Here is a 23,745-nt window from a genome sequence, read left to right on the forward strand (position 1 = left end):
TAACTGTAAAAAAAGTTCAAGATGACATTAGCACATACTTTAGCTGTTTATTTATTCCCTGTCTGAAAGCCTGATTTACAGGCAATAAAATGCAATCACTATACAAACCAGAAGCAAGAATCATCTGCTAATGGAACTTTTAATTGAGAAGTGACCAGTGACATGAGGTAATTCTTCCTATGTAGGATCGCTCCTGAAGACCTCTTTGCACTTTATCACAGTAAACAATCACTAACATATGCATTAAAGAAAATTTAAATACATTATGACCCAATAAATATCATAATCAATCAATATACAATTTTCTTCTGCTAAAGATTTAATGTTCAGGACTCCACACTATTAGTGTTATACTATTACACTTACTTAGATCTGGGTGATTTTTTACATGTTTGTACAAAGTTTAACCATTTGTAATCAGATGATAATCAGATATGTTTTAAAAACTAGTACTCCCTTAGGAATTACCAGGCAGAAAATCATGTAAAGGAAAACCTTACATGTCTAAAATTCTTTTAAACAGCATTATTGAGATATACTTTACATAAACTTCATTCTGGGGAGAGAGGTTTAGATGCCAAATTCTGACTACAATCTGGTTTAAATATATACATAGTCCAAAGAAGAGGAATAAGAGCAATCTCTTATCCCTTCTGAATCTGCAGTACTGTACAATGAGATTTCACCTTCAAGATAGTTTCAAGTAATAAGCAGCATGCCAGTAAACAGAGAAAAAAAAATGAGTTTATCCTCACATAACTAATAGTTATCTAGAAAACTTAAATGAGCCAGAATCATTTAGTTTTCTTGTCTCTACATTAATCAAAATTGGACTATTCACACATTCAGGAGGGAAAAACAATATATATAATTTTAATAAAATTTAATTCATACAAATAAAATTAACATTTTGTCTGCTGTCTGTTATTGAGTTGTGTGAGAAACACCAAATTTGCTGAGGATATGTCAAGTTAATCTAGCAAAATAAAGGCTCATCTTGATATAGAAGGTCCTTGGGCTCATCTTAATAGAAAAAACTGTAGCACATCATTTTAAAGATTTTCAAACAATGAGGCAAGAAATTTCTGTTCTCCAGAGGAGCTGAAACTGAGTTTCAATAAGAAGTGTGTATGATCACTGACATGGAGAGACAGATTATTTCACTGAGAACTAAAACCAACGCCAATGCATAGCTCCAGTTTGGGAAAGAAATGTTATATGTCTAAAGACAAAATGAAGTGAGGAAATGATCTATTTAAAATTTATGCTAAGGAATCTAACATCAGGCTGATGTCTGAAATTTGCCACTGAAATAAGGTAAGCATAAACATACAGGCTGTTATAATGATGAGGTCACAATGGAACCCATTAGTAAGCCTGAAGAACAGCTAAAATATTTATTATTATTATTAAAGTAGAAACATTTGGAATTTGAACAAATAAACAATAACTGGGCCTGTAACAATGCATCTCCAAGAGATGCAAATAAAGAATTAGTTGTTATCCCCAGAGCATGCTGATTCCCTTCAACACCCATCTGCTTTCTTAGGCTTTCAATTTACCACCTATGCTCACTGTCATTAGGCAATAACCTAACTCACAACCATAAAAATGAACTACAGCCTAATCTCTGTTCAGTGCAGTGGTTTTTGAACACTTAGCATTTTAATTTTTTTTTTTTTAAATTTTAAGGTAAACTCCAACACATAAACCATGAAAAATAGCATTTTATTAAGTTAACATTTTATAAGCTTAAATGTCTAACACTGCTAATTATTGATTCAATTTATAGAGTAAGTTGCTTTAATGGACACAATAGTTTGAAATCAGGGTTTATAGAAGACATTTTACAGTTTTATGTAAGTTTGGGCATTTAAAGCATCAAGAAAATCCTGATTAAAAGATTTCAGAGTAGATAATGAGCCATTTAAAAAAACTAATTGCCATGCATTCTCAAGACAATTTTAAATTAAGTAATTCAGAAGTTAGAGAGAACAGTAACAGGAAATTTGTTGTAGAGTTGAATCATTAACAGTATCTCATAACTGCTTACATTACATTCCTTATCATACTTTTAAAAGTCAAATTAGAAAGCAAGGCTTACAACAAGCATTATTAGCAGGGAACATTTTATGTCTTCACTTGTTACTAAGCAATGTTCTAGTGCAGAGGGCAGCAAACTATAGCCTGCAACCTGGTTTTGGACAGCCTGTGAGCTTAAAATGGTTTTTACATTTTTAAAGAATTGTAACAAAAAAAAAAGAAAAAAAATGCAACAGAGACCGTATGTATCCCTCAAAACCTAAACTATTTACTATCTGGCCCTTTACTGAAAAGTTTATCCACCCCTGCCATATTGTATTTCTGGTATTCCACTTTAATAGGATATGTATCTCCATTCAAAAGTTTTGGTCAATTTTTCATGGGGCCTATCATACTCATACACACACATACTCATACACACACACACACATACACACACACACACAGTTTGATCATTTTATTATGTCCTTGCCCTGAGAATGTAAATGCCTTGAGAGTAAAGGTTTCTATTTTGTTCACTACTTTAACTTCAGTGACTTAAACAGTTTATGGCACAAAGTAAATATCCAGTAAATGTTTGCTGAATTAAGAGTAGGTGTTTCTACACTTTAAAAATTTTGCCAGTCTGATGGGTATGTTGGGTATGTAATACCTTCTCAGTGCAGCTTTAATAACTGTAGTTATTAATGAAGTTGTGCATCTTTTCAAATGATCATTGTCTTTTCTATTTCCTCTGAAAAGCCTAAGTACATTGCCCACTTTTCTATTGGGCCCACATGTCAACATCTATTTCTCTTTTCTCCCCTTTCCAAGAAAACATCTTTAAAGAATTGACTACACTTACCTCTAATTCTCCTCCTGCCATTCTTTTTAACCCCATTCAAGTATGGTTTTTTACCCCTGACCTTACTCCTGGCAGTCACCAATGTCAATAATCAGTCCCCATCTTCCTTGACTTAACAACAGCATTTAACACAATTTTTCATCCCTCTTCCTTGATACACTTTCTTCATTTGTCCTCTAAGACACCATCTTATTTTATTTTTCTACCCTTCTGGCCACTCCTGTGCAGTCTGCTTTGTTATTTCCTCAAACTCCGTACTCCTGTGCAGTCTGCTTTGTTATTTCCTCAAACTCCGTCAGAACTCTCTCTTAATGCCAAAAGACCACAGGGCTTAATCCTCAGGCTGGTTGTCAGTCTATTCTATTAGCTAGGAACTAGCTAGGAACTGCCCACCTTTCTGATCTTCATTCACATCATCATCAGCTTCATCTCCATCCTTGTCCATTTTCCTTTGTTCATGGAAGAGTTACCCTTCCTTCTGCTTAAAGCCAATCCCCCCATTTAGTCTCTAGATCTGCACTATTCAATACTGTAGCCACTAGCCATAAGTGGCTACTTAAATTTAAAATAATTAATAAAAAATCTGATTTGTCACACCAGCCACAATGCATAATAGCTATATTTGGCTAGTAATACCATATTAGTCAGCTCAGACAGAGAATGGTTCCACCATCACAAAATATTCTATCGGATAACATTGCTCTAGATTTTACTCATTTCTGAGGTTATTAATGTTCATTCATTGTTGTGTTGTTAAACCTTCCTTCTCTATCATGGGTATTTTACCTGCAATCCACCCACCCACTCATCCTTTTCTGAAACTTGTTCTTCTAGGTAGCCTCTCTCTTCTTCCCTTCAGAGCCATATTTCTGCAAAGGTCATCTATATTCCTTTCCATTTCCTCTTCCTCACTCTAAGGCAAACTCATCTTCATCATACCACTCCACTAAGAACATCACAAAGAACAAACCAAACGTCCATTAACTGGTGATCAGATAAACAAAATACAGCACATACTTACAACAGAATATTATTTAGCAGTAAAAGGAACTTAACTACTGATACATGCAAAAACATGGATGAATTCTGAAAACATCATACTAAGTGAAAGAAGACAGTCATAAAAGGCCATAAACGATATGATTCCATTTATACGAAATGTTCAGAATAGGCAAATCCATACGGGGAAAAAAGTAGTGGTTGCGCAGGGCTGAAGGGTGTAGGGGATGGGAGGAGAAGAGGGGGTAGACCATTAATGGATATGGGAGATGAAACTATTCTAAAATTGATTGTGGGGATGACTACACAACCCTGAGTACACTAAAAACCACCGAACTGTATGCTTTAAATGAATTGCATGGTATGTATGTGAATTATATTTCAATAAAACTCTTATTAAAAAAATCACCAGGAAAACAAAAACCTCTTTGATGAATAAATACAGTGCCACTTTATTTTTCTAACTTTATCAAAAAATTTAAAAAACAAACAATTAAAAAAACATTTAAAAAAAAAGGTGGCCACTTTTAAGTCCTCAGCTTCCTTGAGCATTCTTACAGTATGGCACAACTGTAAATTCAGGTCAACATTATCTCTGACTTAGATTTCTTTGCCAGATTCTTAACTCCTCTACTTTGGTACTATTGTCTAAAATACATTCTCATAGTAACCAGAGTGTCTCCTTAAAAACATAGTAAGTCTATGCAGCAGGTTGAATTATATACCTCGGGGGGCGGGGGGAGAAAAAGAAAAAGAAAACGTTCTTAATCTTAATCCATTCATGTATGGGAGCCTTTGAAAATGTTATTTTTTAGGTAAGGTGTGGCCCAACTGAATGAGACTGGGTCTTAATCCTTTTACTGGAGGATTTATGAAGAGAAAGCCACATGGATAAGAAGCTGCTAGAAGACAAAGGAGAGGATTTGTCATATGATGGGAAAGCCATGGAACCCAAGGATTGCAGGCCAGCCAGAAATCTACTAACCCTGGGGGAACCATGCCTTCTAGCCTCTGAAACCATGAGCCAATATATTCCTGTCATTAAGCCAACCAATTATGTAGTATTTGTCATAGCAGAAAGGAAACTAAGACAGTCTATCACCTCAGTCATTTACTTAAAACAATGATTTCCCATGCTAACAAAATAAAGTTCAAACCTTTCATCATGGAATACAAAGGTCCTTTATAATATGACTATCTGCTTAGTCCTAGAGCATGGGTCTGCAAACTTTTTCTGTATAGGGCCGGACAGTAAATATTTCAAACTGTGCAGGACACACAGTCTTACAATTACTCAACTCAGCCATTATAGGAATGTAGCCACCCACAATAATGTAAATGCTAAGGCACAGCTATGTTCTAAATTTTTTTTCTTTTTTCTTTTTATAAAAATAGGCAGGTAGACTTAGCACAGAGGCTGTAGTTTGCTGACCTCTTTTTAGAGTATCACCTTTGGTTACACTTTTGCCTTGCAGCAGTCATACTAATTATACTCCTTGTTGTACATATTCTGTCACTAAAAATGTGTTGGAGAGTGAATATTAAATATCAGGCACCTATATTCCAGTATTTTAAATAGGGGAACTAAAAATGCACTCCCAGACCATCTAAAACACCAACGAATTTCCCCAAATATCATGGAAAATTTTATCTACCTACATAATAATACACCAAGGATTCTTGGACACCATAAAATATAATTTTATTTAATAATCTTATTAGTGGATATACTGTGTGCATTATGCAATGATACTTCACAGTACCAGACAAAAATTACATTTTTCTGCTATCCTGCAAGAAATGTACCCAATAAAAAAAATAAACAAGGAAGTAATCTGAGAGAGATATCATCTGAAATTGGATTCAGGTTGCCTGGCAGAAGTAAATGCTGGGAGCCATGGAAAGCTAAATCCTCAGCACAAAAGTAAGGAAGAAGATGGAAAAAATGCCCAATTGATTTAAACCAGGTGAGCTACCAGGAGAATGACAGAGACCACTCTCTATAGTCTCTCAACTAGACTTGCAATGTATTTATAATGGCTTGTAAAGTCAACACTGAATTTGGAGAAAAATTTTGAATACTGTGGGGAATTCTTGTCACTTTCCCAAATGCACCATGTTTTCTATCAAACAATTACAATTAGTAGAATGAATTCATTTATTCAAAGAAAAGCCAAGAATCATTAATTTTCAATTTCCCATGGAAGTAGCTTCCATGTTTTTTTCTCATTTAGAATATTTTAGGAATTATTTTCAATTACTGATTTTACAAATATTTCTTGGAATATTTGCTAGCCATGCTCTTCTAGGATTAGCAAATATCAATACTAAAGTTATTTAACCTGCAAAGAAGCAAACAAAATAAAACAAATAAAACACCCCAGAAATTAAAACTTTCATGAAAAAGTTTCCCATTTAAAAGCATTAGCAATTAATTTAAAAAGGCAAAAACACCTTTTTGGACTGGATTTGATCTGTGAACAAGAAGTTAGCCATCTATGATTTAAATGAATCAGAAATTGAAATAAAGCCAATAAGAACCATAAAAAAACTTGAAAAAAAATAAAACTTTAAATTCTTATAGTACCTAAACTTTGAGAAGTTTTAATACCACAATTTTGGCAGGAATGATTACATTTATATATCGTAAATACATATATATTTTACAAATTATTTTTGATGATATAAGTTTCAAGACAGCTTACAAAAGTTATATAATTGTTTAAATTCTTCCTTTCCTGCCCATGTAATTTAATTTATTCTCAGATCCTTTAAGAATATTTTACAAACGAATAAAGGGACACATTCATTCTTTGGACACAGATGAATGAATATTCAATAGGGTTTTTAATTTAGACCACAAATCCAAGACTTAAACGTTTTGGCTGGTCATAACCTATCTTCCTGTTTAATTAATCTGTCCACCAACATACTTTAAAAGAGGCTTCCCCACCTGTGGAAAGATAATTATCCAACACTGCCATTACAATATTTTATTTATCTTTACAGGTTAAAAAAAAAGTCAAACAACTGATATTTTTACTTGGGATTAAGACTAATGCGATTAGAGATGCCTATAAATTGTTATTCAAGGTAGATAAAATTCAAATTAACTAATCTGTCCAGGATGCTGACTTCTGTTTTCTTTGTTTGTGGTTGTTACACCACTTTATAGTTGACATTTATTGTTTTTGTCAACAACTATCTATTTCCTTTCGTCTTTAGCAGTTCAATATTTCCTTGAAGAAACCATCTCTACTTCATTCTAAGGCCATATGATTTGAATGATACTGGCCTCAGCCCTAGATCCAAAAGTCAATCATACTCCTTTACTCTGGACACAGAGTAAATTGGGCCAGAAAAAAAATCTTTTTGGAGACTATTGAGGAAGAGCAGCTCTGTCTTTTCTTGATTTGGAGAAGGAAGGAGGAGGGAAGGCGGGAAATGTTAAAATCAGAAACTATCACAAGATTGGACAAAAGGTGGGCGGTGCAAACAAGAAAAAAAATGTAAATTTTAAAAATACAGGCACAAAAAAGAGAAAAAAAAAAAAAACTACCAAAAAATAATATTTTAAACAACTATATGCAAATACAATTAATTATAAACCTAGAATAAAGAGATACATTTCTGGAAAAATACGAATTGCCATAATTAGAAGAAAGAGAAAACGAGAATAAAACAATACCAGAAAGCTGCAGACATTTGTAGCTTCACAAATGAGTTCTACCAAACTTCAAGAAGATAATTCCTATTTTTATACAGATTTTTTCCAGAAATAAAGAGGAAAAAGCTGTCTACCTCATTTAAAGGAGGCTGGTATAACTCTTATTTCAAGCTCAGCACAGAGAAAAGAAATTTACAGGTTGATTTCACTTATGAACACAGATATAAAATTTCTAAATAAAAATTAACTAATGAAATACAACAGTGTAATAAAAATTAATATAGCATGATACAGTAGTTTCTATCCCAGGTATTCAAGGACAATTTAAAAAATTATTAAATTCATCTCATTAAATAGACAAAAAGAGAAAAAAAAATCACAATTAAATCAACAGAAAAAGTTTGACAGCCTTCAACATGTATTTTGAGGAAAAGTGAATGGCTAGCAAGTATATAAAGAATGGGCAACCTTACTAGTTATAAGCAAAATGCCAATCAAAAGACCAATGAGACTACTTTATAGTCATCAAAATGGCAAACACCACAGTTGGACAATATTAAGGGTTAATGGTTAATGGAAATTTGCAGAAACAGAAACCATCATGCAGTGCTGGCAGAACTGATAGGCACATCTATTCTGAAGAGCAATGAAGCCTTGGGTAAAATTCAGTATGTCTTCATATTTTATCACACGGCCATCACACTCTTTAGAAACTTAAACTTGCACAGGGCCACCAATGGGACAATTAGAAAAATGATTGTGGACAGAGAATTGAAGGGAATCTAAATGTTTATCACTTGAATAACAGAAAATGTGTGTAAACAATACTCTTAGTATGGAGTACTGCTTCCTCTCAATTAAATAACGAACAATGAAATATGCTAGATTATGCTAGATATGGCTAGATCTTAAAAGAAAAAAAGGGGCCTGGAATGAACAGAATTAACTCAATTTCCTGCATGAGTGGGAAGAGGGCAAGGGTGGGGAGGACAAAAATGATTGTATTTTCATGAAATATTTAATTTACATAACTAGTTCTTCAACTTAAATGTTAGCATTTCCTAGGGTTTCCCACTTTCCTTTCAACTCTATGTACTCCTCACCTCCAAGCACTTTTACCTTTGCCAATAATTTAAACCAACAAAGACAGACATTTTCAAAATACCTACCATCAGCTTAGAATTCTCTCCTGAATTGCAGATTTCTATCACCAAGATACCCCACAATTAGAACAATAAAATTAAATGTTGTTTTGTATGACTGTGTGGTATGTGAATATATCTCAATAAAATGATGATTAAAAAAAAAAAAAAAATTAAATGAATTACATTCCAACCACAATCTTGTATCTTTATCCTTTTTTAAGGGTATCATTAACCACACAATTGCCAAAGCCAAAAACCTGTAAGTAATCCTAGACTTTCTCCTTGTCCTTACTCTCCATACACAATCCAGCCACTACATCTTTCAAGTTTATCCATTTATCCTCTCTTCTCAATTCCCACTGGGATAGCCACTGTTTTAACAGAATTCCTATCTCCAGTCTTGTGTATTCCATCAATAGTGAAGTCATCTTGTTGCAACAAAAGTATAGCTGTATACACCCTCATTGAAACCCTTTAATGACTCCCCTTTATGCATGACAGTCAATGTTTTCGCTCAAGTCTTATCTCCTTCTGGTCGCCCCCTACAGCACAGCCACAGGCCAGGACCGCTAGGCCAATGATGAAGAGAACTAGCATTGGTGGATATCCTGTCCCTTGTTAATGGGAGGGAGTGCTTTGAAAATTTCACCATTAAATATCATGTTTCCAGTAGGCTATACAATTAAATTTTTATTCTTTCAGTCACAATAAAGTTGATCAACAAGAAAACCTGTGAGAAAATTTAAAATACTTACAGTACACACTCCTACGGTAGCAGATAACTACTGTAAAACTTCTAAAAATAGAATAAAAGCTTTCTACCTTTTCAATGCTATATCAATAATTTCTGATGCATGTAATTATCATGTATATAAACTATAATGATAAAACTAAGTTATTATTATGTAAATTTAATGCTATTCAGTGTTCACCAAAATTATTGCAACAATTTTGATTAAAGACCCTCAATAAAATTTAACGACACAGAAACACAAAATGTCAACATCTTTTGGCCTTAAAGCCTTCTTATAAAAGATTACTTTACCTTTCCAAGCATTCTGCCCAGGAAGTAGTAATGCCTGGCAAAAGAATCTCCAACAAGCATCTGAGCAGCTGGGTTGGGGTATAGAAGCCCTTCATTAGTAGTCTTAAAAAACCCCTGGTTGGGGTTAAATCCTGATTTCAGTAGTTCATTTAAAAACTCTCTGAAAATTCCACCACCATCAATGCCAGCTTCATCCAGGCCATGGGCATTGAGTAAGTGCACACGAATCCGCTTTTTCAAATCAGGCTCTATTAAAAAAAGAAAGGTGGGGGAAAGAGAAGACAACAGATTTTCAAAGAAAGCAATAAAATAAACTATTATACTATTAGGGAGCGGGAACAAGAGTACTACAGAAATTTTTATGCAGGACTCAAAACATCAATGTGATTGAAAAGAGACAAAGAGACAGCCTAACCAAAAAAATTTCCCCAGAGACTACAATAGGAAAAAGAGAAAGCAGCTCCTTTACATTAATATATCAAGAATAGAGTTGGGGGTCGGAGTGGAGAATGGGGTGTTGAGAGAAAAAGAAAATTATTTCACACATGCTAAAGGATATGGCAGATTAAAATACTAGGAGAGGAGTGGGAGGGATTTAAGGGCATAAGGATACTACTAGAACAGACGATAATTACCAAGATAGGCAAAAAAGAACAATGAATAAAGAAGATGACATTACAAAGACCCTTTAAAAAGGTGAATGATAAAGGAATGAAATTCTCAGGGGAAGTCAGTACTCCAGAATCTACAGGGTCTTTTAAAAGTTATGTTTGGCTAAAAATGGGAAAAATTATTGGTTATATGATCTACTGCAAAGATTAAAAACAAAATTTAAAAGCTGCACAACTATTCCTGGTACCTGAGAGAAATATTTCACAGATCCTTACAAAGACAACACTACAAATGTAGAAATAACATATCCTTGAATTCTTACAATAAATAGAACAAGCCTTCAATATAAGCTTTAGGATACAACCCCCAAATACAAGTCACAAGGAGTGATTCCATCAAAAGTCAAAACAAGGTGGTCCAGGTAAGAAATGCTCTGATAGGCAAGCAGAGAACAGATTTTTTAAAGTAAACATTCTCAAGAATGCCCTATCACAGTTGCAGGTGCTTTGCAAAAGAGAAAGGAGTGGTGAAGAGGAGTGGAGGGAGGAAGGAGAGGGGAAGTAAGGCGTACGGCAGAAGTGTTACATGTGAAATTAATCAGATAAAAATGGAAAAGAAGTAATAAACAGGTTTCTATATATATGCCACTTTTCACAGGCTTTAATGTGCTATTGATATCCTTAAGAGGAGTTAAGGGGAGGATTTAGTGTGCGGTGTCACCAAAACATATATGGCCTGGAGCATCTAAAGGGGACAAATGATCTCTAGGAAACATTTTGGAAAGCAGGTTCAGGAGAATGGATGGTCTGTATATCAACCAGGCACTCTCATTACAATATATTTTTTCTCAATATTGCTACACATTAAGTGTAGATATTCTACAGTATGTTTTCAAACAGGGCAAATAAAGTTTATTTGATCAACTGAGGTTTACTGTCACATGCACAGTAGGAACAACTTTGCCATTCGTTACTTAAGTAGGAGATAGGGCTACCCTATACTGCAAACAGAGAGAAAAAAGCACTGACCTTCTGGGCCAAGTTAACTTTATTTTAGATACCATATTTTCCTTGGGAGTAAGGTAAACAAATATAAATAATTTTCGCTACAGCTTATTCTTAGCACTGTGTAAAGGAATAACAATAGCTACCAATGGTTACTTACCGTGAGCTAAAACTTATGCTAGGAACTTAACATGCATTTTTCAAACTGTGGAACCAAAATTGTAAGGAAGGTCATTGTCCCTGACAACCTCAATAGCCATTCACAGAAATTAACCCTTCAATTATGGCTAGAATCGAAACTTTGTGGTTCGCTAACGCTCATTTCTATAAAGAGCAATGTACAATAACAAAATAAGGCTTTTAGAACCAAATCAAGCCTTCTAGGTAACTTGCCACTACTTGTTTCTAAGGATAAATTAGAAATATCTACTTGCAAGGTAAGGTTTTAGTGAAAATACCTAAGTAAAATATTAATTTGATTTCATCCAATTACCCTTTCTTCGTGATGGGAAATAATGCAATTAAATCTGCCCACTAAACAAAGCAAAACCAACCAACAAACACTACTCTCAAGAGCTTACTATGAACACTAGGCCCTGTAGGAATTGCTTTGATACATTATCTCTAAAATCCTTATAATCCCCTGAGTGGATATGATTATTTTTCCATATGTCAGTCCAATGCAGTAGAAAGAGCACCTGTGGGGGTTTTAGAGCAGGAAGACCTAGTTAAGTTATGTGCTCTATCAGCAACCAACTGCAATGCAGTGAATAAGTCACTAAACTTCTCTGAGCTTCAATCAAATCAATTGTAAAATAGGGCTAGTATCTACACTTCAGAAAATTGTTCTGAGGATAAAAAGAGAAAATAAGTATCCATAAAAAATGGAATTGCTTTGATAACTAGAAGATACAAAGATTCATTCATTTTGGCTGAAAATTCACACACATTCTGGCATCAGCAGGAAACCAAAGAAAACCAAGAAGCACTAATTATGTCATGAACTTTCGTGCCCTCTGCTTTTAACCTCACCTATAACACTCCTCTCTTTTTATAAGTCATGGCCCAAGTCCTAACACTTCATGAAACCCTCCAGCATCAATGAAATTTCACTCTTCTCCAAACAGACAGTACTAAATACTTTGCCAATTATTTATGAATTTATCACTCATTCTGTCATATCTACAAATTTTTTCAAGGGTTTAATCACAAATTCAACAAACATCTACTGAGTACCAGCTCTGTGTGCTGAACAAAGGATAAAGATTCCATACCAGACTATAAGGACCTTATAGTCAAGTGAGAGAGAGAAACATGAAAACTTAATATAAGAACTACTGTAATTGATTTATGAAGTACTGAGGGATCCCACAGGAGTGAGAACTGTTTCTGTTTTTTTTAAGGTTGTATGTACAATCTCTAATTAGATGATTAAGTTGGTTTGTGAATCAGAGTACCTAGATTTTAGCCCCATTCACAACTTAATATTTTGAAAACACAATATCTGAGGCAAAAGAAATTTGTTATGATGGAAAGAGTTCACACCCTGTAGTCAGACTTAAGTTGAAACTCTGTCTCAGTTTGTGATATTGGACAAGACATTTAGCCCAGATCATAATATGTAAAACAGGGCTGCAGAAGGTTATGGCATACATTAAATGACAAAACAAAATTATGTGAAAAAACTAAAGCAAAAGCCTTACAAGCAAAACCCAGAACAGCATAGTTGAGCAATTGTTTACCTTCCTGAATTGTTCCCAATTTATAACAAAATTAACTCTTAAATCTCTTTATATATTTTTAAAAGTAATAGAAAGCATCTACTCCAAACCAGAGATTTTGTTTTCTGGGAAGAAAATTACATTGCCCTCTAGAAGAAAAGGCAACTGTAATTTCACATTTGGCAAGCCACCACCTCTCAAAGATCTATCTAATCCAGATCCTGTCTAAACCTTTACTTTCTATTCCCTATGCAATGATTCAGCATGGATTTAATACAACATCAAGCGCTTGATGCTCTGAAATTAAAACTTTTAATATATTAATAACACTAAAACAACACTGAGTGTCAAACAGTAACAACAGTAAAAATATGTAACGACCTCTAAAAGCTGTTGAAATTATTTTGTTACAATATAATTTTCTTTTATCTCTTTATTGTACTGTCATGGAAGCACATTTATAGCTTTTTGTAAAGAAATCTGGATTGCAATGGCATCTACTTTCATATATTTCATTTCACTTACAATTTATGATGTTTCCATAATATAGATATTTATATTACAGAATGTAAATGAAATGACTGTCCATCAAAATTTTTAGCATTATAGGGTGTCAACTACATTTTAGAGGTAGACATTTGAAAAATAAAGGTTTTTTTTTGCTTTAAAAACCCCAATATTTAAACAAGTTTCTGTTGCAATAGTTAATTGCCAACTTTAGGAATATTATTTGGTAATATACATCTCCCAAAATTGACTTCTGTATTTCTATTTTTCATGGACACTAATTTTTTAATGCTCACCTTTTCCTAAAAAGTTCCCCAGCCTCCCCCTACTATATACCTATATACAGAGAGAATTACATATACCATTTTCTGGTGAAAGTTTGTCATAAGCATCTTCATAAATATAATTTCTTCTTATTGTGACATTAATTCCATCCAGAAAAGGACCATCTCCTTGAACTTCTTGTTTATCTGCATAAATCAACCTTTGAAAGATCTAGCAAACAGAGGAAGTTATAAGGTTGTTAGGAACAATAACCTTTTTGTTAAAAACATAAGCAACCAAAAGGAAAAACTACTAAATAAATCTTTACTTTAACATATCCATAAATTCTGAAATGAATTTTAATTGTCAAGGTATCAAATACTGATTGTATGACTTGTGTATAATATTTATATATTTGTAATATTGCTCCTTTCCCCCCAATGATACAACAAATTTTAAAAGTCCCATGCTATAATATATTTTCTGTATTTTCTTTTATAAACCCTTTATAAAAACTTAGGTGGTGGAAAGGAGGAAAGAACATCTTTGTAAGGCTGTATATTAATATTAGTGAGAATATCTCCATAATGCTGAAATTCAAATAACTGATGCTAAGAATCCAGTAGAGGGAGCTCAGGAATTATGTAATAGTCTGTGTGTGTGTGTGTGTGTGTGTGTGTGTGTGTGTGTGTGTATGTGTGTATGCACACACATACATGTGTTAGTGAACATCAATAGCTTTAAAAGCAAATGATTCTTTTATTTACCCTTAAAAAGACTGGGGATGCCTAAAAATAGCGTACTGTAGACATTACCCAAGAATAGAGCCTCATAACTTGCAGTTTTTTTATTTGCTAAATAAAGTTGGTGATAAAAAAAAAAAAACATTTTAAATTAATTTGGGGATAAATATTAACAAAGTTTTGCACATTAGTCAAAAATCACTAAACAAGATATTAAGATGCATGTCCATTGTTTTAAATAAAGTAGTGCTTGTAATAAATTACTTTAACATGAATGTACAAAATACACCCTTTAAAATTTTTTTTTATTTTCTAAAGGAATGCAAAATTTACAAGCAATAAAAGAACTCATATTCACATTAAAAGAAGAATATAGTTTAACAGGTCTTTTAACCAGTTATAACTAAAGAAAAAAATATATTTTAAGTTTGTACACTGAGGTACCTGATTGACTTAAGCTTTTATAAATCATTGTTAGCTATCACAACTTAATGAGAAAAATACAAATTATATAATTAGCTAGGTACCAGGAAACTTTAGAGATTTTTTTGTTGGTGTGTTAACTTTTTAACACTAAAATTACAAATAACCATAAATTACAGTGAATTAATCCACAAAGGAAACAAAATGGCGTACCTTTACTCGTTCCTCAAATGGAACTACAAAAGGCAATTCTGTTAGAATGGCCAGTTGTCTTTCCTCAGATACAGAAAGTGGTGGTGACTCCAGACCCACTGTAACAAATTTGAAAACTTTAAATGGTGTACCTATAATTCTTCTTTCCATTTCTATTGCCACTTACTAAAAATCAGGATATATAAAATCATTGTTAAGACATTAACATTTATAAAACCATTGTTAAGACATTAGTTAAGACTAAAATAACCTACTAACTCATCCATCTATCTCCAGTTTGTGGTTTTTAAATACCTTTCCAATTAAAAGTGCGTGTATACAAAAGAGATACAAGCTATCTGTACAATGAATCTGGTTATTGAATTGATTTTACCTAAACTTCTCCAAGGATTCCCATCTTTAAAGATAAATATGGAACAATCATCAATACAGAGGGTACTTAGAAATTCATGTTCTTCCATTTGAAAAAATGAAAAAACACAGTTAACTACAACCCAATGTGCTTTGGCACTGTGACAGCAGAGTAATTAATCTTATTCTGCCCCAAGTCAAGGAGGATTAAGGAAATTATACATTACTGGTTATTTGTTTTCATACCAACATGTTGATTCTATATTTTTTTTTTTTAATGAATGTAGTAGAGCTATAAAGGGTTAGAATAATAGCCCCAGATGTTTAAATTCTTTCTCCTTAAAAAAGATTCAGCCTATTCCTGGTCTGTTATCGTCTCACAATAGGTAAACTCTGGTCCACAAGAAATACCACTAAAGAGAAAGAAAATATAATTTGGTCATTCAATAGTAGCTATTTGGGCTGAGAACGCCTACCTAGAACCTTAACAATATCTTCTATGAGTTTTTCACTTTTGACTTTATAAAATAGTTATGCACTCATGTTACAGTAATGGATATAAAATTCTACTTAAAAAGTTCTCTATATCTTATGAGATACAACTCAAAAAGAGAGTTAATAAAACAGTCACCTAGAAAGCAATATGATGAATGAGGAACTAATTAAAAACCAAAAGAAAACCACTGCTGTAATAATAATTAAGGAGGATCGAAAGTCTTAGAATGGCAGGCTATGATCAAGTCCTAGACAATGGCATAATGGTTAAGAGGGACCAACAAAAACAGTTATTTTGCAAAATCTGCAACAAAAGTGGTTTAAAAAATTAAGTACTCTTGAAATATCTGATGACACTTTAGATAGCATTAAAGGGAAAAAACAAATTAAGAGTAAAATAACTGTTTCACTTTCATTTATTTATTCTTCAAGTCATGTAACTCTAATGTACCCTACTGAAATTGCTGAGCTACATGCTACCTCCTTCCCTTAAACCTCAACCAATTCAACTGAGCTGCCATTCTAGTATCTTAGCCAGTTCTAAAATATAAAGGCCGTCACAGGGAAAACAACACCCCTATGGGAAAAATATAATAAAGAGTAATTTTTAATTAAAGAATATATGGGCACAAATCTATGCAAGTAGATGGTAATAATTTTAAAGCACAAAATTTGTTCACCAAGGCAATAATAGAAGATATTATTTGGCAACAAAATATAAACAGGCTACAATACATAAGTGATGGCTACTCCAGTAAACAAAACACAATGCTAAAGCTCTCGATTTGGATTTGTGCTCTTTGTCACAAATTGTACTCTCCATTTTGTTGCAAAAATACTTTTACTAAATTTAATATTCTGGAAATCAAAAAAATACACCTTAATATTAACAAAACAGGGAATCTTAAATAGAAACTGTTGATAGAATAAGTTTTGATCAAATATGAACTAAGTATCTATATAACATTAAGCAAATCAATATTAAGATTCTAAAGCCTGATGTCCTGGATTTTACTAAAAACTTACAGCAAACACCCACTCCATAGAGCTCATCTACATGATCGAAGATTAGGAAATTTCCTACAACACATGAAGATTACCAGATATTTCAATATATTAAATCCTAATGAAGTTAAAGATTGAAATCTAGTAACCCCATCTCCTTCACTGAACCCATAAACCTTTTAAAAGCAAATACGAATCAAGAGGAAAAACCATGAAGAGTCATGCTTCAGATAGTTCTCTGGAATTTGTACATTGTTAAAATCATTTATAAATATATTGCGGGAGAACCTAAGATGGTGGCTAGGTGAGATGGCACAAAAACACCTCCATAAAAAATACTAGATAAAAACCAGAAAGTGACCCAGAACACCACTTCCAGTGATGCACCAGCTGGACAAGGTCTGCTAAAACCACAGGGACCGTGCACTTGGTGAAACCCGGAGTCTGCATTCTGAAACAAGTGAGAAAGCTGAAAGTCCCACGGCCGTGCTGCGGTGTGGGGAAACAGGGGGTTGGCATTTGGAGACGGACTAGTTCTTCCTAAAAAAAAACAAAAAAACAAAAAACAAAAAACAAAAGAAAACCCAGGAGCGGCTGCAGTTACAACGGTGAGAACTACGCAGTGAAGCACGGCAGGAGCAGGCTGTGCCAACCTCTCGGTGACTGGCATGGAGGATAGCCCGCTGCTGATTGCCTCAGGGCCAGGGGGGCAGGGGGGACAACCAAAAGGAGAAAGAAACCACGCCATTTGTAGCCAGCTCCCCAGCATGCTGGCGACACTCCTACCCGGAGCCGGACCCACAGCCCAGAGCCATGCCAGGAAACCCAGTCTGACGGGGAGTATATCCCACGGCACCTTGCACAGGCCACAATATCAGCCATGGACAGTGGCCTTGGGTACGTACGCAGTTAGTTGTCCCGGAGCAGGGAAGGCGGAGCTGTGCGAAAGAAGGGGGGGGTTGAGACGCCCCATTCAGCCATTTTTGCATCAGGCTGGGAGCACCCCTGCACGGCCCAGCGGCCCAGGGCTTCCCTTGAGGGACGGCACGCATTTGTGACGTAGCACAGCCTCCCCTCAGCAGAGGTCCTGGAAGATCACAGCTGAGAAGGAGGGCCTGCTTGGAAATCCCAGGGACCCTAAGTCAATGCCGGGGACTTGTGGGTCAGCAGCAGAGAAAATCTGTGGCAAGACTGAAATGAAGGCTTAAACTCTTGCAACAGCCTTGAATCTCCGGGAACACCTGGGAGGTTTCAATATTAAAGCTGCCCTGCCTCCCTAACCACCCAGACACACGCCCCGCATTCAGGGTGGACAGCACCAACAACACACCCAAACTAAGTTCACCAACTGAACCCCACAAGAATCAGATCCCCACACACCACAAAGACAAAGCTGAGGATAACTGACTTGAGGGGAACTGGTGATTCACAGACGCCATCTGCTGGTTAGTTAGAAAAAGTGAATGCCACCAAGTTGTAGATCTGAAAAATTAGATTGGTATTTTTTATAACTTCAAAGAACCCTATCAAGCAAAGCAAATGCCAAGAGGCCAAAAACAACAGAAAATCTTAAAGCATATGATAAAACCAGACAATATGGAGAACCCAAACCAAAACACCAAAATCAAATGATCAGAAGAAATACAGTACTTGGCGCAATTAATCAAAGAACTAAACTCAAAGAATGAGAACATGGCACAGGATATAAAGGACATAAAGAAGACCCTAGAAGAGCATAAAGAAGACACTGCAAGAGTAAATAAAAAATAGAAGATCTTATGGAAATAAAAGATATGTTGGCCAAATTAAAAAGACTCTGGATACTCATAATACAAGATGAGAGGAAGCTGAACAACAACTCAGTGTCCTAGAGGACCACAGAACAGAAAATGAAAGAACAAAAGAAAGAATGGAGAAAAAAAATTGAAAAAATCAAAATGGATCTCAGGGATATGACAGATAAAATAAAACATCCAAATTTAAGACTCATGGATGTCCCAGAAGGGGAAGAGAAGGGTAAAGGTCTAGAAAGAGTATTCAAAGAAATTGCTGGGGAAAACTTCCCAAACCTTCTACACAATATAAATACACAAAGCATAAATGCCCAGCGAACTACAAATAGAATAAATCCAAATAAACCCACTCCAAGACATATTCTGATCAGACTGTCAAATATTGAAGAGAAGGAACAAGTTCTGAAAGCAGCAAGAGAAAAGCAATTCACCAAATACAAAGGAAACAACATTAAGACTAAGTAGTGACTGCTCAGTGGCCACCATGGAGGCGAGAAGGCAGTGGCATGACATATTTAAAATTCTGAGAGAGAAAAATTTCCAACCAAGAATACTTTATCCAGCAAAACTCTCCTTCAAATTTGAGGGAGAGCTTAAATTTTTCACAGACAAATGCTGAGAGATTTTGCCAATAAAAGACCTGCCCTACTTCAGATACTAAAGAGAGCCCTACGGACAGAGAAACAAAGAAAGGAGAGAGAGAAATAGAGAATTTTAACAGACATATATAGAACCTTACATCCGAAATCACCAGGACACACATTTTTCTCTAGTGATCAGGAATCTTTCTTCAGAATAGACCATATGCTAGGACATAAAACAAGCCCCAATAAATTAAAAAAAAATTTTTTTTGAATATATTCAAAGCACATTCTCTGACCACAATGGAAGTCAGTAATTTTTGATTTGTAACTCCACTATTTACTTCCTACAGGATATAAAATACATAAACTCTAATGACAAATCAGTGGTTTTGGACTCAATGTAAAATACGTAATTTTCGACAAGAACTATATAAAGGCGGGGGAAAGGAGGAGTATAGGAACATAGTTTACATGTCCTATTGAAGTTAAGTGGGTATTAAAGAAAACCAAGATTGTTATGGATTTAAGAGTTTAATTTTAAGCCCCATAGTAAACACAAAGAAATTATCAGAGAATATGACTACAGAGATGAAAAGTAGAGTATGGGTTACGAGAAGTGGGGGAATGGGTAATGGGGAGTTAAGAAATGAGTGTAGGGTTGCTGTTTGAAGTGAAGGGAAATTAGTAGTAATGGATGGTGGGAAGGTGATAGCATTACAACATTCTAAATGTGATTAATTCCACTAATGGAATGCTAGGGAGGGGTTGGAATGGGAAGATTTAGGCTGTATATATGTTTCCACAATTGAAAAAAAGACAGTCTAAATAGATGACAATTGAATGCCAAGGATGATCCTGGATGTGATCTGAGGATGGAGGACAGGAAGCAAGGATGATCCTGGATGTGATCTGAGGATGGAGGACAGGAAGCTCAAAGGGACACAGTTGGGACATAAGAAGAAGAAGAAAAAAAAAGGAAACAGAGAATGTAAGCTTTGTATCAATGCTGAATTTCTTGAACTTCTTAGCTGCGCTTAATGGGATTGCATAAAAGAATGTTTTTGTTCATGGGAATTGTATATGAGAATTACAGTCTTTGTTCAAGGGTGTGTGCAGCTTGCTCTCATATGTTCAGAAGACAGAGCAATAGATGATGGATGATAGATAGGGAGAGAGGGAGGGAGGGAGGGAAAGAAAGAAATGGTGTGACAGCATGTTAAAGTTGATGGATCGGGGTATTGGGGGGGTCAGGGTATGCTGTGTATGGGGTTTGTATTGTTTTTGCAACTGTTTCTGTAACTTTGAATTTATTTCAAAATAAAATATAAATATATATATATATATATATATATATATATATATATATATTGCAATTTGCATACCTCACAAGGATAGGAGCTCATAAGAAAAATATTAAGAAAAGAAAAGTAAACCCATATGTTAAGTAAATATATCTCAGATACCACACCCAAAGCACAATTCATAAAAGAAAAAAATGATAAAATGGATGCCATTAAAATTAAAAAATTCTCAAAGACACTGATAAGAAAATAAAGACAAGCCACAGACTGGGAGAAAATATTTGCAAAACACTTATCTGAAAAAGGAATTATATTCAAAATATAGAAAGAATTCTCAAAATTCAATAATTATAAAACAAAGACAACAACTGCACGAAAAGATGCTCAACATTAGTCAGCTGGGAACAGCAAATTAAAACCACAACAAGATATTATTGCACACCTTATGGAATGCCTAAAATAACTTTTTTTTTTAAAGAACGATAATACCAAGAGCTAGCTAGAATGTGAAGCAACTAATACTTTCATTTATTGCTGAAGGGAAAGTAAAATGGTACAGCTACTTTGGAAAATAGTGCTGCAGGTTCTTACAAAGTTAAACATACATGTGCGTAAAACTCAGGACTTTCACTTCCAGCTATTTACCTAAGTGAAACAAAAAACCCATACAGACATTTTAGAAGCCGGAAAAAAAAAAAACAAAAAACCAAAACACAAAAAACAAATGTCCTTCAACTGATAAATGGATTACAAAATACTGTTACATCCATACAACGGAACACTGCTCAGCAATAAAAATGAACAACCTACTGATTCATACAGTAACATAGATGAATCTCAGACACATCATGAAAGAAGTCAAACTCACAAGGCTATACACTGTACGATTCCATTTAAAGACATTATGGAAAAGGCAAAACTAAAGGGACAAAAGAGGTTGGTCACAGAAGAGCATGAGGTAATTTTGGGGGGTGATGAAACTGTTCTATGGTTGACTATAGTGGTAGTTACAGAAATGTATATTAAAAAGAGTGAACTTTTACAGTATGTAAATTATATATCAATAAACCCGAGTTAAAAAAAAAAGTGATTGCAGAACTCACCATCAAGGGTAGACTGTAATGGACCTATTCTTCCCATTCGACGGAACCTCCATACATGTCTAGATGATGGTACATAGAGTTGGGTGACCTAGGGAATTACCAATGCTTGTTTAGTACTTTCTTGAATTCTATAAAAAACTTGTAACTTGTCAAATTTGAACAGAATCAGTGTTTTAAGTTTATTTATAATTATCTAGTTCCCTCTCTGACCCAGTATCTTCTTGTTCTTTTCAGACCAACTTTTCATGTCCTCTCTCTTATGCTGGCTCTCCTTTAATCTTTTTGCAGTATAATTAATTTCCTAATATCCCCAAAATAAATCTTTTTCTATTTAATATACAGAAGTATAATATCTAGACATAACAATCATAATACAATTGCTTTAGTGAGGAAAACTTGAATCACACTTACAAAAATAATAATTTCTTACCAAATATCCACTGTCTCAAAATTTTTAAAAATTCATTGTTTGAATTAGGATTCAAATAAGGTTGGTACAGTACAACTACCATTGTCTTTTAAATTTCTTTTCATCTATAGGTTCCTTGCATTCCTTATATTTTCACACCTGCCATTTTGGATGAAGAAACAGAAATTCTGTTCTGTAAAATTCCCTCAGGATCTGGATTTGCTAACTACATCCTCATAGTGATAATGTTTATCTCTAACCCCTGTATTTCTTATATAATTTTAGTTAGGACTAGAGGTTTGATCAAATTCAGACTTGATTTTTGGCAAGAACACTCCCTAGGTGGTAGTGTGTTCTTTCATCAAGAGGCACATTAATGTCCGGTTGTTATTATCCAGATCAGTGCTACTCAAAATGCACGTCTACGTATTGTTCGTTACAGGTCAGCAATGAAATAACGAGCTTGTGCCAAAATATAAAATCAATTATGACACTAAATACACGTTGCCTTAACTGACATTTTTTCCAAAGCAAGACTTTCTGGAATAAGGAAGCAGCGCAGTGATTTATATTCTAGCACAAAAGATCCTTATCTTGCTGAGGACTCCTAACATTCGGCAGATCAGCAGCACCAGTACCTAGACCACACTTTGAGTAGCACCAGCCTAGATCTTTTAATTCATTAGAAACTGCAAAATGACATTACTCTAATTCAAAAATTCCTCCTTCATTTATTATTAGCTGGAATACTTCTACAAAGAGAAAGGCCACATCATCAAATATTTGGTTAGCCTGAGGTACAGTACATAAAGGAAAGGCATGATAAATCCTTGATTCTTTTTAAACCAGTATTCAAAATAATGAGGTGCTTCCTTTGCATCCTACAAAAATAATAAAGTTCTGTTTTCTTTTTAGTATGATCATAAAGTCATAGGTTTAAACATATTTGATGTTTTAATCCATTGCACTTATTATCTTCACTGATGCTCAAATTTTTCATTTTTGACCAGCTGGAACCCCTTCAAAGTTGGCTCAAAGTAGTTTCACACAACCTAAGTAGACCTTGATAGTTTCCTTAACTTCTAAGGATGCCAGAATGTTCCACACTCATCTTGTACATTTCTTGTTGACTTCGAATCAAATGATTTTCCAAGGAATGGTTTTTTTTTTTTGGTTGGTTGGTTTTTTTATTGAGATTGTTCACATACCATACAATTATCCAAAGATCCAAAGTGTACAATCAATTGCCCATGGTACCATCATACAGCTGTGCATCCTTCACAATTTTTTTTTTCAATTTTTAGAACATTTTCATTACTCCAGAAAAGAAATAAAGACAAAAAAAGGAAACTCAAATCCTCCAATACCCCTAACCCCCTGCTCCATTATTGATTCACAGTATTGGTATAGTACATTTCTTACTGTTGATGAAAGAATGTTAAAATACTACTAACTGTAGTATACAGTTTGCAGT

General features: G+C 34.4%; 1 protein-coding gene across 2 annotated transcripts in view; it reads right to left on the reverse strand.

Moving 5' to 3' along the window:
* UBE3C (ubiquitin protein ligase E3C) overlaps positions 1-23,745 on the reverse strand; it is a 182,202-nt gene that overhangs the window by 73,837 nt on the left and 84,620 nt on the right. For both annotated transcript variants that reach the window (XM_037835725.1, XM_037835724.1), the window contains exons 15-18: positions 21,863-21,950; positions 15,231-15,328; positions 13,950-14,082; positions 9,744-9,991 (exon numbers count right to left, since the gene is read on the reverse strand). In XM_037835725.1, the coding sequence (XP_037691653.1) occupies positions 9,744-9,991; positions 13,950-14,082; positions 15,231-15,328; positions 21,863-21,950 (567 nt within the window). The remainder of the gene's footprint in view (positions 1-9,743; positions 9,992-13,949; positions 14,083-15,230; positions 15,329-21,862; positions 21,951-23,745) is intronic.

This window comes from Choloepus didactylus, chromosome 5 (assembly GCF_015220235.1).
Source record: "Choloepus didactylus isolate mChoDid1 chromosome 5, mChoDid1.pri, whole genome shotgun sequence".
Taxonomy (NCBI): domain Eukaryota; kingdom Metazoa; phylum Chordata; class Mammalia; order Pilosa; family Megalonychidae; genus Choloepus; species Choloepus didactylus.